Below are 23,368 nucleotides of genomic sequence, written 5' to 3'. Positions count from 1 at the left end.
TAAAATAGTTAAACTATGTACATCTTTCTTTTGCATTAGCTCTTATTACCTTACAGCTTCAAAGTGTCCAATCATAAATTACATAATCATATATTTTTATGTTAATTCAAATATATACTTCCTGTCAACAACACAAGGACTTTTGGATGATTGTCCCAACTAAACGCAGGCTGGGCCTCCTCCGATTGTCAACACAACCACTACCTAAATGTTTAGATTTGCTTTTAAGCATTCTTTTAGAAAAGTAACACTAAATTGATGTTCTTTGAAGCCAAGTTGGTGTTTTCATGTAAACTATCTCCTCCTTGACAAAGTTATTGTGTTGTTGAGGTGGTAGAATAACTTGTTCTCAGATGTCTTACTACCTGCAACAAACTTTGAAATAATTTAACATTTGTGTGACCAGCTGTTGGTGCCGTGTGGCTGTATTTGGGAATCCTTAGCCAATATTGTTAAGGGTGTCAGTGACAGGGTGATAATCGCTCTCGTGACTTTTATGGTTCTTTTTTTGATAATCAAGAGGCTTGTGGAAGCCATTACAGGTCCATTCCCAGGCCTGACTCAGCACATCACACTGGTCCATTTGTGCCAGCTGAATGTGGCTGCCGCCCTGTGCCTTTGCAGCCTTCCTGCATCAGAGGGCAGAAATTCTAGCAGCAGTTCAAAGACACTCTCTGCCATTATCAAGCCTCTGAAGAAGTTTTAGATGGTGTTAATGGATCGTGTAATCTCTGTAAGCAGGTGTTGGGTGGCCGTAGGGTAAGCGTTAAGGAATTTATTTCTTAAAGTTCCTTAGCAAAATAAAACATTTGACATTTTTTATAATACACCTAATGGATGGATTTGTTGTCAGCTGCGTATTCCCTTTAGTTCACTTATTTAACCAGGCGGCTCCTAAATAAACCACAAGTTTATAGCATATGGGGAAATTATGGAAATGATGAAGGTTACAAATTTATTAAAACTGTTTCAATTATAAAAAAATATTATCTGACACGCAAGTTACTAATTACCTCCCGATATTATGCTGCAGTATATTTTGGCATAAAATTACCTCCAACTATTTCCCCTCTTGGTGGTTTTACATTCTAAAGAAATGCTTTCAGCACAAATTTTTTAGCAGTTTCCTACTACCAGAGCTCAGAAAATACACAGCAAAGTGTTGTTATTTTAAAATGCCCCTGTGTAATCTCTGGATGATTGTTGCTGCTCAACAGGAACTGTTTGACCGAACCGACCGTCACACCTACTGAACTGCATGACCATGGGGTCAGAGGACAAAGAGATATCAAAGAAGCTGTTGAGAATATTTTTACATCCCATTAACATGTAATTGAGCTGAAGGGAGTCTGCTGCGTTCAAGGATCCACTGAGGTTTCCATTTCTCAGCATTTTCTTCTGTGGTCAGTGTCTGAATTTGCTTGTAGCTTACCAACGCACGAAGGAAACGCACTATAAACCTTTTTGTAGAGAATCCTCTGACACCCCAACACGTGCTGAGGTGAAGCAGAGGACAGCAAAACATGAGCCAGAGTGGACTGATAGTCGGGGAGGGAAAAAGTAAAACGTTTTTGTTTGTCTTTGAACCAAACAGCTGAAATCTGAAATGTGTCCCTTTCAAATTACAGGTCACTGGACTCGACTGTTTTGAAGCTGTTTTGCTGTTTAATTAGCCAGATTAGCTTTGTTAGCCGGTGTGTACTTTCATCAGCTCACTCTGGAGTCTTTCTGGCTCTTTCTTAAGACAATAATCCCTTTTTCAACAGGTATAATTGCTGCACATAATCGACTTTTTTTTTCTCTTTAAAAAAAAAAAAAATCAAGCAAACAGATTAATAATCAGTTCAAAGAGTAGTACTTTTGTCTGTGTTGCACAAGGCCATTTAGTGACGTTCTTCCTCTGTTGCTTTGCAGGAAGAGAATCTGAAGTTGCAGTGAGTCGTTTTAGAATTTACCCTGACAGAGAACTTATCCATAAACTGCTGGGCTGTTGTAAAAATCCCTATAAATACTGTTGTAACATGTTTTTCTGTGAAGTCTTTTCCTGTTGGATTTGTAGAATATTGGGATTATGTTCTGTCCCACACACTCCCAGTTATACAAACATAGTTAAGCTAGTTGTTGGTAATTGAAAAGTATGTATTGCACTCAGCTTTACTGTTCTTTCCCTGAGTAACACCTTGTCACACTCTGCATTTTGAAAAGAAAAAAAGTCTATTGTTGAACACATGCTAGATGATGGTGATCAGTTCAGATGGCGGTACACATTTGTTACTTGGGAGCTTGGCTTGATGGTAACACCACTGGGAGGAAGTTGAGAAATTATTTTGCAATACAAGTCCTCGCATTCTGATGTCCAAAATAGCTAGTAGTGGAGGACTTGTGTCCTGACTTGATGCCATAAAAATTAGTCCGCTTCCTCTTAATGCTATCAGCAGCTTCAGAAGCAGCATTGAAACACAGCCGGGTGGTCACATGACCCTCAGTGATTGATATGGAAAGGGAAGTATTGAAAGGCCTTCAGTAAAAACTTTTATAACTTTAGTGTGTTGAATTTATGACAAGACACTCATACCTGAACACCTCTATTTATGTCCTCTATCATGTCCATATTTCTCAGCTGCACTCAGTTACTAAAGCACCCAGTTCTTCTGTCTAAATGAACTATCGTGCTGCTTATTCTTTATTAGTGACCAAATAATACAGTTTCTTGTAGAGAGTACATCAAAAAAACATTGTTTACGCTTTTGCTGGTTGGCAAATTAGAATGTTGCAGGTTTTTTTTTTTTAACTGGGCCTCACCGTTATGGAGTGACTACAACAGTTCATGCTGTAAACAGGGTTATATTCTGCAAGAATAACCAAGACATGTTCTTGCTCTCACAGCTAAGGCTGGTAGTGGTCTTTACTGATCTTAACATCCTAGAACCTCCTGACAGCGCATCATCTGAACCAAACTGCGCCGGAAATGAAACGGGGTTGATTGCTTGTCGCCTCTGGTTGGACTCCAATGCCAGTACATGGGCATGGACTTTTCTATGTCACCAAAATGTGTCTATTTATGGCAACCACCTATTTTCAAAGTCAGAATAGTCTTTGCTTATAAATTTCACTAAAAGGCTGCAGGTCATAATTCATAATGTATTGTTGCACAATTGGCATTATTGTATCATTCGTCACCTTTTATGCTTACAGTACTTTTTTTTAAATTGTCTTTGAATCTAGGTAAGTACATCTCTGCAAGCAGAACAAGCATTTTGTTCTTGAAAATGGAACACAAGCAATCACGGCAACCAAACGAACCGCTCTATGGGGTCAAATGTCCTCTAGCATAGAGTAAATAGTGTGAGGGGTCATTAAGAAGCTCAGAACAAATGTCTTAAAATGCACAACATAAGTGTCACAGTCTACACACTTCCTTATGAAATGTTTGTCTGACATTCGTTCTCTTGATCGGTAGACTTAAGTAGTAGTCACATGCACCTGTATGGGGGACGTCATTAATATGGATTGTACAATTGTATTTGTAACGCTATGTTGATACCATCCTCTGCAATGGGTGTTCAAGCAGTCACATCCAATGAAAAGTCCATGAAAACGCGCGTAAATGCGTGTTTTTAGGCATCCACGTCCAAAACTCGCGTTAACAGCCTGTTTACAGGCTCTATGCACAAAACGCGTGGCCATTGAATGCGCGTTCAAAGTTAAACCAGTTGAACTTTAACAAATCAGAGACTTGGATTTGGTAGGTGTGTATGGGTAGCGTCCTTTTCGAAACATGGAAGTACCAGCCGTTTCAAAATTGATCATGGTGGAGATATTAATAATTGCAGTTATATAACACTAAGTCTTTTATATATTGAATTAGAGCTGTGAAAGAAAAAGCCTGGACCAAGAGTCGCAAGATTTGTACCGTTTTAACATTTGCACTGACCTCTTCCAACTGAGAATACATCTGCTACGATTGGGTAGCGACAGTCCAGTGTGAACACAGCATGCTAAAACTGCATTGACATTGTAAAAGAATAACCAGCATTGGCCAAAACATGGAAGTACACATGAATCTACAGAAACCTGTGAGAGTCACATAAGTCAAAGTTGTGTGTGTGTGTGTGTGTGTGTGTGTGTTAGGAAGCTGGTCCTCGGCCCAGAGCACTTAAGGCAAGAGGATTAAACTCCAGAGTATTATTAGAGCTACTGATTATCCCCTTACCTGATCCGACTAATTCTAACTCTAGACTATTTATTTAACGAAAAAAGTGGAAAAATGTTTCGATTGGGTTGCAGAGAGGGAATTGGCTGTGCTGTGCTTCAGCGCTCTGTCGAGTCCAGCATTGACTCTCCAGGAGCATTCTGCTGAACTCATTAGGTCCCGGCCTTTTGTCGTTGCCTCCCCCGCTGTGGGGTTTATGTGATTAATGCACTGCTGACCACTGAGGCTAGAAGCAAGGACTTGTTTTAGTGCCAGGGAACAGCAAACAAAAGAAAATTGTCTCCGCGAATAGCAGAGGAGAGCACAGCCCCTGAAGCCGACTTGTCCCTTGACTCATTGATGAATGAGAGCAGGACCATGTCTCCTTAAGAAAGTTCAGCAGCACGGTTTTTTAATCCATTTGTCCCCAAGTACCTGGCTGTAATGTATTTGTTTGGAGGCAATTAGACCCATTACCTTTGACCCAATGTCCAGAAAATGGATTTTAGGCCTGCGACCCAGAATGGGAGTGTTGAATCAAATGTGAGCCTTTAAATCTTTTAAATCTCCCCAGTTGATCCTACAGGCATTTAAACCTTTAAGGAGGTGCTACGGAGCAGTTTGTGAGGGATTGCTCTCCTAATTATTTCAGTGATAGTTATTTCAAAAGCAGTTATGCATGCAGGAATCCAAATTTTTTTACGCTGTGTACATCAGCTGTCTGAACAAACATAAGTCAAGATTTGGTTGGGTTGGATGGGTGTCCCCCCTCCCCCATTTACTCAATGATTGAATGGGGGAGGGGGACTTGCAACAGCGAGTTCAAATGCCACCAAAGCTAGGGCATGTCCACATATTTTTTCTCCCCAACGTCTTTGCCATTGGTGTCCTTAACCAATCTAGCTGATCATTTGTGCTAATAAATAACAAAAATAGGAGCTAATGCTTGATTGTCAGGGGGATTTTGCAGCTAAAAAGACTGAGCACTTCCTGGATGGATCCGAATAAGCAGCCATGACCGACACAAGTGTCCTGGCACCCAGGCAGGGAGTTAATATGCTTAAAAGATATGGGGCAGAAAGTTAGAGGTGACGATTAGTTTGTGGGTCAGACAACGTTTGTGAGATTAGCATCTCTCTCATGAACAACTTTTGTGTTTTGTATTTGTGTACCATTTTTAAAAAATCTCACAAAGCATTCTGGAAAGGATAATCGAGTAAAAGTAAGACAATAAGGTTAATGTTATTTATGCAAACAATTTCAAATAGACTTTTTTTTTCAATGTGGAGGTTGGCCTTCTTCAGATGTTTCCTTTGCAGGAGAATCTGTTGTTTTGGTGTCAACTGAAGGCTGTACACAGCTGTTTTATACCCAAATATGCAGCTCTTTGTAAATAAATACCACATGCAGGATTTTGCCTTAACATAAGTTAACTATTATGTTTGTTGTTTAAATATTTTGTTATAAATTAAAATTAAGTAGTCATTTACAATATAAAAACTTTGGTGTTCCTAAAAGTTGATTCACCTGAAAGTGTTTGCTTATTTTATCTGGAACAATTATGACAGTGAGCATGTTTACATAGTTATAACAATTTGATAACTGGTAATATTGAGATTACTAGAATAATCCGATTTAAGGCGTTCACATGAACCATACAGCTGTAAAAATCCAAATACCGATATTGTCCAATATTAACTGTCCAATCTGCCAGTTAGATTCTAGTCTTCTTCATATAAATCACATTGAGAGAAAACAATGTTTGGGTCTTATACATCTGCCTTTGATTTTTGTTTATTTTTTTACTACACAGTGTCACAGTGTCACTGCCTTTTTATGAATATTTCTCGAAACAGTAAAAAAAATTCACATAAAATGGGTTTACTGAAGAAGGGTTTTAAATAGTCTTTAAGTTTTTCTATTCCTGCCATTGACTCATAAGGAATTCCAGCTTACGGTGTTTACACAAGTACTCAGTCTGGTTCCATTTTTGGTGTGCATGAAAACAAGACTAATATTTTCATCGATTTAAACAAAAAAAAAAGAAGAAGCTGAAATTAAAAAAAACTTTTCTTTGCAGCAGAATATTGTAATCATAATAACACACACCACAGACCATAACCTATTTGTTCTTGTCTTTCAGCATCCAGGGACATGAAACTCAATCCACAGCAGGCTCCATTGTATGTAAGTGTTGCTAATCACACACTCTCACACAGCAGTTCTCTGTTGCAAAGGTGTGGAGTTTGGATGGTGACGGCTGTAGAACCTGTTGGGGCACTTGACAGTCTTAACCTTTATTGGTAATTCCAGTAAATGCAAAGACGTGAACTCATAAAATTCCTGGAATAGCTGCACGTTTATCTAAACCTTATGATTAAAAACAAGACTTCTCTCTGGGATGGTTGCAAGGGCAGGACTCTCGGGATGTAAGACGTCCGGTAAATCATCTTAGTTTGTAATTCCTCCTGACTGTAAATGTTTATTGTGGTTTGCTGTGTTCTTGTGTTGCATGATGACATTTCAAATCTGAGTTTATGACTGAAGGTTGTGCAGAGCTGCATGTATCTGTACTTCAAACATCTATGTAAATCTTGCGTTCATGTATCATATGGCAAGTTTTTAGAGCATGGGTTTTTTATGTAGAGCCCTAAAACAGTTTATCGGAGATCCACTGGAAGTTTTACCAGTTGAACTTTGACCTATCAGGGACTCCGATTTGGCAGTGATGCATTGGTAGCATCCATTTTAAATCATCGAAGTGCCAACAGTTTTAAAATTGATCGCAAAGGACAAATTAATAACTGCGGCTTGTGCCTTGCCAGAATTATATGACACTAAGTCTTACATATATAAGAAATAAAAGACATATAAGAAAGCTGTGAAAGAAAAAGTCAGAGTAAGATTCAGTAGATTGGCACGCCTTCAATATTTTGCACCACGCCTCTTCCAACTGCAGGTACATGTGCTAGTATCCGGCAGCGTACAGTTCAGTGCCAACACCACATGCTAAAAGCATGTTCAAGGAGGCTGTTTAGTGTTCTTGAATGCGCATCACATGCCCACTGAGTACGTAGCATAACATTTAGTGAAGCTGTGAACATATAGAATTTCTAATCAGATTTCTGTTTAGTTGGATTTTGTTTTAAACTGTATCTCTTTTAAATTTGAGACTTTTTCTGCCTTCCCTCAGAATTTACAATGGCCATTTCATCCTTGGTAGAAATTTGAGAGATTGAGAGCACATTTTTTGTTTTTCTCTTTGTATCCACAAATCTTCAGAAAAACTTTTAAGCACAACATAAGCAATTTATTTAAAAAAACTCTAAAGGTAAGGTTTCAGTTTCCAAAAACTGCATAACAAGTTGGTTCTTCAGCTCCATTGACTTCAATATTATTTGAGATGAAAACAGTTTTTGATGAAATCAAATCCAAACAGATTTTTTACTGTTGTGTAAATGTTATTCAAAGAACAACATAAAAGCTTACATACAGTAAGTTTGTGTTTAATAAAAGTCTTTATTTATCAGCTCTATTAAAACTCAGCTCATTATGGAAGAGTCAAGGAAAAACAAAGAGGCAGAATGATTCTGCTAAAGCTGCTTTAGTCACACAACTCTACAGGGTTTATCTCGATTTTAGCTGTCAACTAGAATTTTATCAGAGTTGGGAAGGGAAAGGCTTTTTAAAACATAATTTCAACTTTTTCTCATCTGTCTTACACGATCTATGCCACTTTATTTGAGTTCTTTACCACTCTATGCTGGCCATCACCCCTTTGAACGGCTAATTTGGTTCAAAGCCGTGTTTCATCAGCAGGAATGTCTTGCAGCAACATTTCCTTTATGTTCCAATCAAACAGCAGTTGCATGCTGGTATGGTGATCTGGGAAAACAAGGTTGAGGGTGAGAAAGCCGTCCCCCTCAGTGCTGGGGAATCCCCAGGCTCTCTGGTGTCAAACGCAGGGAGGCTCGCCTTTCACGAAGACTCGGATCATTTTTCAAGATGCCGTGCCACTCAGCTGTAGTGGGAGGGCCTTTGTGTGAAAGCACAAAAAGATCCATGTCTCAAAGCAGTTTCACTAGTTTAATACTCTGGACTGAAAAACAGCACCTGCAGGGGCACATTTTTGAATTTTCAGTCATGAAATAAACTTTCTCATAAGTCCTATTATGCAAGTCGCGCCTTAAGATTTTCCATTTAGGTTTAGGTCAAATCTCAAGTCCTAACATTCCTGGGGATAAAAATTAGGAATAGATAAATAAACATGTTCACAGGTCCCAAACACCCAATCAAACCTCAAGGCTCTGCTTTAAGACTGAAGTGTGACTTAAAAACCTACTCTGGAACGTTTTTAACACAAATCACTGTGAATTAGAAACAGGAAAAAATGCAGTTGGAAGAAGAGCCACAAGCTCCCGGCTCCAATCTCCCTCCTGACCCGCTCATGCTCTGGGGTCTGGGGGAGATGTTGGAGAATCAGGACCCATGAGCTGTGGAGGGTTGCATTTTTAAGAAGAGACATAAAGATGCTGGCATCTGGCTCAAAACTGGATGGCTCCAATATCGCTCACCATTGTTGCTGTATCGGTAATGTTACGCTGGGGATGTGAGAGGCTGTAAGCTAGCAGGAGAGCACGTAAACAGAAAGCTCTCAACAGGGATTAGAATGAGGGATGGGGTTGCTCCACTCCAAAGGTCCTGCCCAAAACCTAGAGGAGAATTTCTAATGAACTATTACTTCTCTGCAGAAACCGTGACCTAGAAAAACGACACAGGTTTTTGGACTTGGGCTATAAACGGTTATTTCCTAGTTAAAAGACCACTGGGAACGCTTTGAAAATTGATCAAAAGATGAACAGAGAGGGTCTTAAAGTCCCTAGTCACAAGTCCATCTCAGGTGTGAGTTGGTAAACTGGAATGTTGGAATGAATGCTGGTTCTTTAATTTTTAAACTACCTGAAAGGTGGCACTCACCTGATTTTTCTATGATAAATAAATAAGTCCAGGTTGTCAATTAGAATGTGCGAACAGAGTTATATAACCAGCATCCATAGCTTCTTTTTAGCTCCTAATTGCTGTTAAACTACAGCTGAGTGCCTTTGCTAACCCTAAAAGAAAAGGAAGATTTATTTTTGTCTTGCAGGGTTTCTTGAAATAATTTTATAACATACTCAGGTGATCTCCCAGCTGCTGAATCGTTTGATTTATATTTAATGATGCATGTATACCGGGGATCTTCCTAGGCGAGCGCCTCTGTGAATTCCAACAGTCCCATTTCGCCAGCAGGTGTGGAAGGCACACAGCACAGAAGATAAGCCGTGGAAGTGTGTGTGTGCGAGTCTAAACGCAAGACTGGCTCACACATTAACCACCCAGATAACCTTATCAGTGATTTACAGTCAGACTCATCAATTGAAGCATGCAGGCCCCATTAGACACCAGTTTTTAAAAGACTTATCACTGCAGTCCCGTTTAGCTGGGGTCTTGTAGTCGTTCTGTAATTATAATTGAAAGAAATAAATAATCTTTAAAAAAACAAAACACAGTTAGTCCATTCTCCAGAGGGGGATTAAATGTGGGAGCTCCAGTGGTGTTTCTAGATCAATAGTAGGAGAAATGGCCAGTTACAAGGCAAGCAGAGGTCATGGCCTACATGCTCTTCCAATAGTACTTACCAAGGCTGAAAAGACGCTTTGAAAGGGCAAGTTTTGGTGAAAATAAGTGGAGGAAGGAAAGAGTTTTTATGGGATTTGTTGGGCTGAAGATGACTTATGGGGTTACTTTAAAAACAGCAGAAGATGCCATTATTCTGCAAGGAGTAAACATGCTATTTACATTCTTGGCATTTAGAAGGCAATGCTTTCCAGAGAGCTTACCATAAAATGAGCAGGTAGGGGTTCAGCCTTTTGCACAGGATGCAGGACCGACCGCAGGCATGCTAGCATTTATTAGGAATCAACCTGTGAAGTCTCTGCAAGACAATTGTGGACCAGCCTCACTTGTACCAGGAAGAAAGATAGGATTTCTAAAGGTTTGCAATGTTTTGTATTTTCATTAATGCATTCATTAGCCAAACAGTTACCCAAACCATACATTGCAACTTTAATACATTTCATTGTTCTTTAAGACAGGGAGGTCACCTCTGAATTATTATCCTAATTTTTCATACTTTCTAGATGAGATTTCTCTTAATTTCCTGTCTTACAACTGTAGCTTTTATTAATCAGTCATTACGAGGTTATATGTGTCACTGTTTTACCATCTTTATTAAGAATACCTTAACAAACACCAGGCCACCTAAGTAAAAAAAAAAAAAAAAGAAGAAAACTTTCAAAATGAAGCTTCCTACAATATCAACTGGGTCAGCGTCTTATGCTACATTAACACCGGACATTTGACGTTTTTGGTGTTTACACTGGACGGTTGATTTCTGATACCAACACATGTCCGCCACCTCCAGTTGGAAGAGGCTTGGTGCGAAATGTTGAAGTGGAATCTTTTTCTTTCTCAGCTATATTCTGCTATATTAAAGACTTGCTGTCATATAATTCTGGCCGTGCAAAAACCAGAACTATTACTTTCTTCTCCATTAACAATTTTGCAAAGGGCTGACACTTTCATGAATCCAAAGGGACGCCATCCGCGTATAAAATTTAGGCTTTCATGATACATGCATCATAATTCACAAGTGTTTTTTGCGTTTGTCATTCATCGATGTGCGCACATCTCAGTTGAGGGTTTTGGCCGCGGGGCGGGGTCTTTATGTGACTTTTGTGATGCTCAAAGTTTTTGGCCGCTTGAGAATTGCGCAGTCTATGCGTATTGTACATACTTTATACGCAATTAATACGTAAATCTTACGCAATTATACGTGATTTTTGGGATACGCATAAGCAAATTTGTGACTGTCCTCAACCGTTCCACGCATGTCCACGTATGTCTAACGCATGAACCACGGAGGTATTACTTTTACTTGCGTCTACGGTGCGCATATCACGTTACGATTATGAAATTGGCGCACAGATTGCTTACATATAAATAGTATAATGCACGGTTAATGCACAATTTGTGTGTTGTGTGGCTTATACATTGATTTACGTGTTTTTGCGTGGTATTTTCGTACTTCCTCTGTTGTTTTAAAGTGGGTTATTTGTGATATTTTTGTAAAAAATTCATCTAAAGATCACAACTTTTCTCACCTTTTTCATGCATATTCATGGATGACAGGTTTTTATCTGAACAATATGCGCAAAATTTACATAGTGGCTGTCTGACACATGATGTAAACTTATAGAAAATATTAAAAATTTCACAAATTAAATTGTAGGAGGGATTATACAGCGGTGCAAACAACAGACACGGTTTTGGAGCGGAAATGACATCACCATAACCTCTTTCACCCAATGTCAATCATATCCTGGTAGCCAATGGGCTCAAGCCCCACCCCCACGTAAAATTAAGATGAACTCCAAAAAGGAAAAGTCTTAAATGAAACTGCAAATTGGGGACTGAAGGTACAGAGTGAGAAAAAAAAGTAAAAAAAGTAAAAAAAAATAGAAAAAGCAGCTCTCACAAATAAACATTGTTTTTATTTAGTAACAGTTTTTTTTTAAATTAAAATCTTCAGTTTTTTTTCTAATTTAAAATATTTATTTTTCAGATTCTTTTATTTTTGTCAGATAGATATGTGGAAATGTAACTTCACAATAAAAAAATGAAAAAAATCAGATATCATTAAGCATCAACATTTTCATATATATATATAGATCTCTTTTTACACCTACTGTTGCTGTCATAAGCGGCGGCGCTGCTGGGCGTGAAAAGGACCACACTCGCTTAATGCAAACTCACAAAGGAGGTTCGGTTCATAGCCTCCAGCTGTGCTTTTCGCGTTGCTAAAAAGATGCCTGTTCCTCGTTGAAGCTCCATGATTAGCAGGTCAATACCTCAGCGGGCCACTTTGTTAAGTACTTGGAACCAGCAGCGAGCACAGCCATGGAGACGTTAAGGCATCACGCAGCTTAAAGGCCCGTACACACCGGGACGAATATTCGCCAGGCGTTATTCGCCAGCGTTTTTCGCCACGTTTTTTGTGTTCACACCCAGGCGATTTTCGCTGACGATGAGTGGAGTGAACATGCAATTTCATTCCCTGACATTAGATGGCGCTTAATGTAAAACAGAAATACTCCTGTACACAAGGTGGCGCTGCGCAACTTTACGCTTCTTAAAGTCGCTTTTCACTCAGAAGAAGAGAGCAAGTTTTTACACGCTTGTCAGAATCAAACAAAGAAAACATGAATATTTCAAGCACCAGTAGCTCCAACTGGTGCTTGGTTCGGGGATGTTTTAGAATGTCCGTCATTATTGCTTCGCGGCTGTGTAGACGCTACTTGGCGTCTATCTTCTTCGCTGGTATGTGTGCTCAGCAAGGCAGTTTTGTGTTTGAGCGCCCCCAAGTTGTGTTTTACTGTAACTTCAGAAGCTCCAGACACGTGAGCAAAAGCGCCGTTCTCATTGGTCGAGTAGATTTCGACGCGACGCGTCGAAAAAAAAAAACGAACCCGAGGCGTTTTTTTTTTTTGACGCTTTAACGCCTGGCGTTTTTTCGCGTCGGTGTGCACACTCTCATTGGGGCCCTTTGTTTAGTCACGAGGCGTTAAACGTCGGCGAAAATCGCCGGCGAAATTCGTCCCGGTGTGAACAGGCCTTAAAACATACCTTCTATTTGATTTGGGTTGGACAAACAAGAGATTCTGAGAGTAACCTTTATCGGTTATTGTGTTATTAACTTTAGCAGGTTTACAGTCTGTGCCTGTTTGCATGTTTTGCAAAGGTTGGTGTGTGCAGCTCTGTTTCCTGCCGACTCCAACAGATGTTTCACATCTCTGTTTCTCCACCCACACCAGCCGCCAACACATTTGCCTATACAAAGAGCTTACTTATTCATCTAATTTCAGTTTCTGTCCCCTTTTGGTTGACTAAGGCTGTCTCTGAGTACCGCTTTTTTAAAATCTTTTATAATCAAGAATGGGTTTGATGAATTCAGTTTATTTGATTAACTTGACTGTCTCAGGTGTTGTCCTGTCAAAGAACATGACTGGTAATGTTATTTTTCATGGACTGGAAGGTATTTCTGTACCATGAAAAGACTGCAAGAAATCGGAGCAGCCATCAAAATGCAGCGAGTTAAGATTCTGTCTGAAGTGATTTGCCGTTCACCTCCAGCACTAGAGAAAAAAGAGAGGATTTCTCTTTTTGCCTCTCTTTTGTTCGTTGCGGAAATGTGGAAGCTATTTCACACTAATACCTTTTCATTTTCCAATGAAGCCCAAACTGCCAAATCCACTGAGGTACCAATCCGTTCAGCGGCAAGCCCTAATTTCCAATTGGGTCTCAGGATAAAGTATGAGTTTTTAATGGAAAGAATGTCATGCCTGCTGGCTCCCAAACGCCCACATCTTATTTACTCCAGTTCCTCTGCTCTGTCTGCTATAGTCGATGCACTCTGAATATCTCTAAGCGTCCACGCTGCAAGTCTGCATGTAAGCTACATCTGTGGCTGAAGAGTCAACTGGAAACACCTCCTTTTTCTACAGAACCATCAATGACTTGTCATGCAGAAGCCCACTCTGCTGTCTGTTGAACCATCTCCCAGAGGCAGTGGTGGGTTTTTCCTATGGGCAATGTGGGCGGTCGCCCAGGGCGCAATCTTGTAGTGGGGTCTTGAGTGCCAGATTTTTCTTCCTCTGCAGTTTTCCCAGTCTAAAAACGCCAATTTCCACGTAAGTTTAATAACATTTGCGCTAGGGCACCCCTACCATCATCTCAATTTGCTGCCATAATGACAGGCGGTGTCCAAAAAGAACTCTCACTAGGCGCCAAGTACAACCAATTTTACTTTTTAATGACTAAAACTTTGAGCAACAATTGCGACATGGCTAATGAAGGTTCACATTTATTTAGACTAATCTTGTGATTTAGCTTATTGGTAGATGTACTGTAAGCTCTGCCGTTCTCATAGATGGTCAATGCTTCAGATGCAATGTACACAATTGTTTGTCTTTTTTCTGTTCAGTTTTATGTTACACTTAAGCACAAAAAACCAGAAGAAAATGTTCCTTAATTTCCATTGATGTTCATTCATGAAGAAAATGGAAATGACCAGAATTAATTCATTCATAATTCGTGTCAGGGTTGTATTCAGCTCATGAAAAAAAAAAAAAACCCAGAAACATTTGGTAATTTTTACCTGAACCAGTGTGAACTAACCTACAAACTAGATCTTAATTGTGACTTTAACTATAAAACATATATTTTTAATTATGTGATTAATAAAGTTAAAAAAAAGGATATATTTTGTTATTGTGTTTGTATGTATACAGTCGGGGGCGGGGCTGGAATTGGGGTTGAGGGTGGGGTGAGGTTGGGGTCCAGTGTTTCGCACAGGGCGTCAAACTAGCCAGGACCGGCTCTGCCCAGAGGCCGTCTCTGCAGGGCAGAAAAAGGAAGCACCTTTAACCCTGTTAGGCCTAATCCACCACATCAGGCTGCGCACGTTGATTCGAGTTGGTGGGACGCCTGCGACCCCGGTCACATTAAGTGGGATGAAATGTGCCATTGTCTTCCCTCGAAGCCAACAATCTCCATTCCCTCAGTGGAAAACCACTTACACGAACAATATTCCTGTTTTCCTCCTCCTCTTCTTCTTCCTCGGTCTGTCCTCGCATGACACCACAGCATTCCCAGCAATTTGTAGCCACAACACGTCCCATTTATCAAAAATATCAGACTGCCCAGTAATTGAATAATTATGTTCTGAACATTTTCATTTAGTCTGTTTGCATAGTTAGTACAAATCAACTGAGAGAAAATGTCGGCAGATTTAAAAAAGATTGAGGATTTAATGGGATTTAAAGACCCACTATTGAAAATCGTCTTTTCTAACATGTTCTCTTGGCATTTTTTCTCACGATGGAGGACATGTATGCAGAAAATTAAGCTTTAAATTACATTTCTGAGTATTTCTGTATTCAACTTCTTGTGAATCAGGAGCAGACAAAAAATTGCGGTTTGAAAAAGCTTGAAGTTGTTGAGGAGAAACTACATTCAGCACGCCACAAGCTCCCCGCTCTGCTCCATTCTGATGCTTCCACTTGCAGACAAATAGATCCATGAACGTCTTCGTTTTCCTTTGTTGCACCACTAATGTTAACTGGGGTTGTGAGGGGCTAGAGAGAGCTTAAGCAAAGGAATCATTGGAAATGAGCGAAGGCAAACTTCTGCATCAGAATTCTTGGCAACGACTCAAAGGCGAACTAGAAATGTCCTAGAAAACATCACAGGTTTTATGATTTTGCCTAAAAATGGCATCATCATAACTGAAAGAACACTGGATGATTGGAAGGGGACTTTAAAATAGTCTTTTGCACAAACTCGCCCACTGGATTGCTGTTATGTAGTCTTGATTCGATTTAGCATTTCCTTGATTCCTCTGAATTCCTCAAACAAAATGTTACAGAGACTGAATCAGATCTGGTTCAGTGCTGGGTGGGGTTGTTTGGGTTCATCCAGTCTTCTGCTGCTAGACTCCTAATCGACATCCTGTACGCAGAAACTTTTCTGAAAAATCACACTTTTAGTTCAGCTGAAGCTCAGCCCTATGAGATGCTGTGTGCTCCTCCTGGATCTTCTTGTCTGCATAAGGTTATTGCAAAATTAAATCAGTAAATAATCTAAATAAATAAAGGTTTTTCCATTTTTGGTTAAAGAAAAATCTAAAATTAAACGTTAAGTAAAGCTAAGCAGGGGCTTTCAAGCAATTTATTAAATGCTTTTGACGATCTAAATATCTTAACGTTTGATTGTGTCATGAACTACATGCAAAAGAGCTAATATGTTTATTTATGACTAAGAGAAATAAATAAATTATGTACTAGTGTGTTGGAAAATGCGTGATTTTCCATCACAATTTTATGACTAATTATCCTAAGTTTGTCCTTGCATAGATAAAAATGTCTGTTGTTTGCCTTGTTTTTGATTTATTCTTGCTTTGATTGCTTGAAATAAAACATATCCAATCTAATGTTGAGACGCTTTTACGTTTTCAACTGCATGGTTTTCTGTATTTTGAGGTCCGAAATTCTTCAATCATGTCGGGTTTAGGAAAACAACATTTGTTTGAGTCTATGCTACTTTTTAGTGCTTTTTTTATTGTTTTTTTTTATTTCTCTGCAGTATTTCTCTCCAATTAAGGATTACAGCTTTGATACGTTTATTCTCTTTCTCGGTTTTCTTTTTCTGAACCTTTGTTTTTCATATAAAGTGCGTTTCACTGATATTTTATTTCTTTCAATGTATATATTCATGTTTTGTTATCACACTCAAAGTAGATGTACTTTGGTCCTTCGCTGGTTGAATTTTGCCTTATTTTATTTTTATTTTTATCATAATGTCAATGGCTTTAGGGAACCACTTGTAATTATTTAAACATTTTCTGGGCACTCGTGACCTTTTAATCATCAGTGATGAGGATGGAATAACCTGCATATTGCAGCTATTTAACCAGCAAAACTAACCAGCTAAAGGTCAACCACGCACGTGCAATCAAAGGCTCATGTTTTCCATTTTATTATTTTATGTAGAAATGAGATTGGTTTTAAACTCAAACTGTGTTTCCTAAATCCTCATAATCTATACAGTAGTGAAGAACCACCACACAGTACGCAGCGGGGCTACATGGTATTTATCTATAATGTATGTTTAATAATATAAAGCACAACATTGCAAATTATAATAAAGTTAAGCTCCACTAATTGTGTGAGATAGAAAAAAAAATGTGATTAGTAAAATAATTGGATTTATACTTGGGATGACCCTAAACACTAGTATGCCAGCCTCTAGTGGTCTTTTGAGGAACTGCAACATTTGATACTTAATGTTTTGTGGTAAAATTTGAAACTGAGTGAAGGCTGTAAATGTAGTAAAAATAGGTTTCTCTGCTTTATTGCCTTTGTCTAATAGATCAGTGCATTTTGGGGCAATAGCGCTCTCAAAGGAGCAGCTGTTGGAACTGCGTGGCAGGAAATGTATTCTGCTAAAGGAGGACTGCATCCATTTGAACTGCTCATAAGTCAAGCTGTCATGATGCAAACAGTTTTTTTTTTTACTTTTTAAAGGCTTCATTTTAGCTGCTGTTGATCCTAAAGTGAGCCGTGCAGAGGAACTTGCTGAACCTCTCATGTTTGGATCTTAAAAGAGACCGACTGATTGAATTTTCAGGTCTTGATTACATTTGTTATCTGTGTTTGATACATTTGTGTAACTTCAAAACATTTGGTCTCAGCTTTGAATTTCTAGACCTGACTGTGACTATGTCCGAATTCCCTCACTACACTCCCTAACCCCTAAAATACTATAAATTGTGGGATTATCCAGTGCCTTGGATTTTATCATAATTCGGAAACATGCTCATTACTTTTTTGTTGTTTTTTTAAAACGGCAAATATGATGTCACCGATTTCCTGAAGTAAAAACCTTATAAATCTAAACATTTCACAAAGAATTCTCTGTGTTTTGAGGATGAGACATCTATTTAAAAAAAAACAACATTTTTTCAAAGGACAAATTGTTTAAATGCAATGCATTGTGGTCTATATTGGCCAATCCTGTGTGCTTTGATGCACACTGTTTTCTGGGAAGTTTCCAGGGCACTGGATTTTGAAATGTTAGATTCGGAAACAAGGAACAAATGTCGAATAACTTATATACACATTAACCAGGAAGTAGTGAGTAGTTGGGTCCGAATCCCCTCTTTACTCACTGACCCTGAAAATACTATACAGCGTGGGACTATCCAGCGCCCTGGATTTGATTAGAATTCAGACACTTGATCACAAATATGGTGTCACTCATTTGCCAAAATAAAAACCTAATAAGTACATTTTATGAAGATTGTTTATGAATACACTGTGTTCTAATGATAAAAAAACTGTTTCCATACAGGTTTTCTCAAGTGGCAAACTGTTTAAACACATTGCAGCGGATCTATGTTCGCCAATCCAATCAGCATTTATGCACACCGGTTTTTGGGATTTTAGAATTTTATATTTGCACAGACCGTAAAACTAGCAATTTCTGCTGTAGTTGGTGCACTAAGAGGCGAGTAGCCTGTGAATTCAGAGAGGCTATTGACGGCAAGCTTGACTTTGATGGTGCAAGAGTTTCATTTTGATGAGCAAAGACTCACCCTAAATAAACTCCATTATGAATCCACAGCTATGGGCTGATCACCTTCACTTCTCTGAGTCACCACTTGATCTAAATAAATGTGTAACCTAATGTTTATAGAACTGCATACATTTTCTAGTTATCGTATTTCGATCGTTTGAATCATTTGTGATGAAAATAAATGTGTAACATCTGCGGCTTTCATAATCTGAGCGTTCCTTCCTCTTTGTGTTGATCTCCGCCTGCAGGGTCACTGCGTTGTCACGGTGCAGCTCGCCGACGAAGAGCTGCCTGCAGATGATGAAGAGGATGTGGATTATTTCCTGCTGTTTGCTGGCAGCACACAGAGGCACCTGACCTCCACCCTAAAGAGCAGTCATGACACCTTGCAGGCGATGTGTCCCGGTAAGACGCCCCGACCGCCATCCCCTGCTGCTCCCTTTTAGCCTCACATGGGTGCATAGCTCCACCTTCAGTACTCAGTTAATTTACTGTGATGTTACATTTGAAAGGGTATGTATCATTTGAATACACTAAAGCATCCGAGCAGTCATGTGGGGGAATATCAGAGCCGCTTTATAGCATAATGCAAGCATGTTTCATCACCTGTGACCTCTGCAAACCATCATTCCGATAAACCAAATTTTATGGCCTAGCCATAAATCAGCCAAGTCTTCACACGCTGTAAGAGAAAACAAATAATCAGTCATTAAAAAAGCTCATCAATATTATGAAGGCATCTATTGCTTCCTCAGATTAGTTTACTATTTTGATTTGCTGTTGCCTTTGAGTATCATGGTGCAATATCCATTTTTAACAAGTGTGATGTGTCCGTCCTCACGTAAGAGACAACGTATTCTGGAGTTATTATTATTGCTGGAAAAAGACATTCAAATTAGAAAAAAAACAACCTAATCTTCTGACGTGGTTTTTAAATTAATGAAGTTCTGCTTTTTCATCTGTTCTTGTTTCTGCCAATTCTATTTGGAAAATGAGTGAGCAGCCTGCGAGTCTCACTCATTGCAGAGCCGATGAATGAGTAACCAGTGAAAGCGCAGAGAGCAAGGGTCACGCTGAACTGTGCACAGGAAACGCTCATTTGTTCATTTTGTTTTATTAAAGGTGGATTCCTAATATTTAGAAAATAGAGATTAACTGCAGGTCTTTCTTTGGAGGCTCTTTGATTTTTCTTCTTAGAGCTTAAACATATTGAGATAATGTTCACTTCTAACAGCATTTGTACTTGTTAGAGCCCCACTCCGATCATCTTTTGGTCTGTTTTAAAAGCGAGGTCTTGTATTTATCATGATACAGCCAAAATCAAAAAACCTGTGTCGTTTTTATAGGACGTAGTGTCTGCAGAGCGGCAGGAGTGACAAGATTACAGCCCCTCACACTCCCAACTTAACAGTGCAATAAAAATGGCGGGCAATGTTGACGCTATCTCGACGTACGGTTTTTAAGCCGGATGCCAGTTCAGACGAGGAAAGCAAAGACGTACATCTAGTCGTGTACAAGGATGCATCGGAATGGAGCGGAGCAGGGAACTCGTGTCCCGCCCATCAGATGTTTTTCCAACATCAATTTTTCGTCTGATTCACAACAATTAGAATAAAGAACAGTCCAATATGCAATTGTAAGATTAATTCTCCTAGAACCTGTCCTCCATTATTAGAAAAATGCCACAAGAACATGTTAAAAACACAATTTTCATCGAAGCGAGTCTTCAAGACCAGTTCTTGCTGCCCTTTGACCTTAATGTCGTGCAGAGCTAGTTGAGAGGGTTTATTTAAAGGAATTATTCAGACAAAGCTTGAAATAGGTTTTCTCATTGATAAAGGTGTTTCAGCCAGACTGTCCTCCACTGCATGTGAGGTGATTCCGCCGCATCACCCAGCAAAGGTGTTGGATTAACAGGAAAAAGCGCTCTAAAACAGAGTGTGTTTGGATGCCGGTACCTGTTGTTGCGTGTGAAACACGCGACGCCACAAACCGCCTTATCTCATTAAGGGCTCGGCTGAATTAGGCGTGCCTGCTGGGGGATGAGAGGAGGCGTTCCATTCTGCGAACAGATTAGCCGCGCCTCATTCCTCCTCCATCCGGCTGCTCTGAACCTCGAAGAGCTGCTTCTTTACAACCTCTACAAACGTTTGGGGAGTCGGGCAGTTGCAACTACACCTAGACCTTTTTTATTTTTATTTTAATAATTTAATTTATAAATTTATAAAGCTGGATGACAAATTATTTATTCTCTGCAAGACAGCTTTTGAGTTTGGCCATGCATGCAGGCCTCAGTCATCCGTGGCTGAATTATGTGTTTTAAAAAAACGTTGATGGTTTGGCAAAAAAAATGTTCCGACCCAATGCATTGTGGTCTATATTCGGCGTTCTAGTGAGCATTGATGCACACTGGTTTTTCACAGGGCCTTCTGGGAAATTTCTAGGCCACTGGATTTTGGAATTGTACATTCGGACAGCACTACAAAATGGAGAACGCACAATATAGTGAGGAGGGAAGGAATTCTGACACAACCCTGGGTTATTCTCTGACTTGCATATATGTGCATTAGGGACGGGGTGGTGTTTTTAAATTTTCTGCTCGTCATGTTTTGCTTGAGGCTGGAGGGTGGGGTGGAGGGGCGGGTGTGCGGTTAGATGGAGAAAATGTCTGATTAGGTTCAGTAAAAATCTATTTTATTTGAACAAACCAGCATTTGCATCAGCGGAGCAACTTTGCACCCTGTCCTCACAATTTATTGTGCAAAATTAAGCTAAAATGAGCTCGCTATTTGACAGAGGCATTTTGTGAGCTGCAAAATAGATAGTTAATTGAACAGTTTAGGTTAATTGGATTGGCCCCGGCTGAAGGCTTTCTGGGTGGAATTGGCATATTTCCCTTGCGTCTGTGTGGTTTTCCTTCGGGTGCTGAGGCTTCCTCCCACGTTCCAAACACAAGTGGATTAATTGGTAATTCCTGACAGCATTGATTTGGTAAAACTGCATAATGAACTGAGGTGTGTCGATGGGAAAATCACAGGTGTTTGTAGGAAAATTAACATTTTACTTGTTGGAGAGCCGTGACATCTGCTACAAAGAGCACCAAAACACTGCACCAGGGCAGATATGTTTGGAAGAAAAATCCTCTCAGAGTGACAACATATGTCATGAAAGTGCCGTGTTTTGCTTTTATGCAATTAGGTTCCCTGCATTCATTTGGGATCAAATGAATCGAGTAAATCAGTTATTTTCAACGAGTCCTTAAGATAAAGCAAACAAAGAATAATATAACTGTTCTCTGATGCTTTTAAAGACTTAAACTTTTAGTGAAGCTGCTATAGTTGCATTCAAACAAAAGAAGCTCCTGTTAGAAAAAGACTTTTCACCTCTTTAAATCTTTTGTTTTTAGCTGTTTTTTGTTGTATTAAAACCATATTGTTTATTTTTTTTAGATATTTTCTGAACAAAGACTAAATATTGAAAGTGAAATAGGTGAAAATAAGAATAAGAAATAATTAGTGATGCGGCTTCTGTGGATTAAATTATGAGTCAAAATATATTAAAAAGATTTTCTGTGCAGAAAAAGTGCCCTTTTTTCTAACTTACTTTTTATTTCATGTACGCTTTTTGTAATAATTATAAACGCATAAGCAGCCACTAAAACAAAAACAAAAGTTCTGCATAGTGATATTTAACACACAGAAAGGTTTTTTTTTAACAAAACATTTAATTCTATAAAATACAACTTATTGAAACAAAAGCGCGGACATGAGAACGCTGCAAAACACCACCATTTATTCTAACGTAGCTAAAACATGGAAGCCTCTGTGGGTCAAAAAACATTTCCTCACAAACTAAGCTTTAAAAGAAATAAATGATTTAGAATAAGTAAAGTGTAATTTGGGGATTCTTGTTGTACATGAAAAGACTTGTCCTGTAATGAAGATTTCCCAACAAACCAGGTACAAACTTCAGTAAAGCATGGTGGTGGAAGTAGCATGCTGAGGGAAGTTTTTCCTGAATTGTTAGAGGCTGAAATGTTAAATGAATGCTAAAGTAAAATATTTCAGTTTTTCTTGCAATCAAGAGTAACATTTTTGTGTATTAGGGAAACCTTTTTGAAAATGGTTGACAACCTGTTCCAGTCCAAGACCGTCAACCGAAAAGACAATCTGTAACTTTTAAGACCTTCAGGGACTTAAGTGTCACTTAAGATATTTCCATTTTTTTATTATTTTTTATTTTATTTTCTCTCTCCATTTTTAATAGTTGCAGACAGAATTACCTCCAAATTGATGAATTCACATTTGCTTGTTTTTACCCATAAAACATCTTCTATTTTTAAAGTCACGACTTATTGATGATTAATAAGTGACTGCATTTTATTCCAATAGCTGTTTAACATGGCTTCAGGGTACCAAAGTGCTTTGAAGAGAAATAAAAAGAGACTGAAGAGGAGTCAATAAATGAAAAAAACCAAACTGTGTCTTAAGTTTGTTCAGGTCTGGAGGGACATTATCCACAGCTGGGGTCCGGCTGCGGAAAAGGACGGTTGTCCTACATCTAACTGCAAATATGTCCATTTATGATGCACTGTCAAGAGAATCATCTGTGTTTATTATTATAAGTATTGCTTCATAACTGAAATGGGTTTAGTATAGTTGGGCTTCACATAAAAAAAGTTGTTATTGTATTTTTCCATAAGTTCCACACTCTTGACCTGGACATATCTGACCAATACTGGTCGGCAGACGGCAAAACTCTAGAATGGCTCCAAAGCTTTGTCCGTTAAGCTCAGGGAAGAGTATGAACAGCTTTAAAGACAAACAGGAAAAGTTCAAAAGACAGTCTAGATTAGACGGGGAGCCGGTGAAGTGACCTGAGTACTGTAGTGATGACACAACAATACCAAGATTCAATGTTCCCTAAAATAAACAGCACAAATGT

At 39.0% G+C, this 23,368-nt stretch overlaps 1 protein-coding gene across 5 annotated transcripts in view; it reads left to right on the top strand.

The window, feature by feature from the left end:
- akap13 (A-kinase anchoring protein 13) overlaps window positions 1-23,368 on the top strand; it is a 117,980-nt gene that overhangs the window by 15,657 nt on the left and 78,955 nt on the right. For all 5 annotated transcript variants that reach the window (XM_020700574.2, XM_020700578.2, XM_020700573.2 and 2 more), the window contains exons 2-3: window positions 6,336-6,379; window positions 18,673-18,829. In XM_020700574.2, coding sequence (XP_020556233.2) covers window positions 6,347-6,379; window positions 18,673-18,829 — 190 coding nt within the window. In that variant the 5' untranslated portion in view covers window positions 6,336-6,346. The remainder of the gene's footprint in view (window positions 1-6,335; window positions 6,380-18,672; window positions 18,830-23,368) is intronic.

The sequence above is a fragment of the Oryzias latipes genome, chromosome 3 (genome assembly GCF_002234675.1).
Source record: "Oryzias latipes chromosome 3, ASM223467v1".
Taxonomy (NCBI): Eukaryota; Metazoa; Chordata; class Actinopteri; order Beloniformes; family Adrianichthyidae; genus Oryzias; species Oryzias latipes.
The sequence above is the reverse complement of the archived record's forward strand: the minus strand, read 5'-3'. Positions and strand labels throughout refer to the sequence as shown.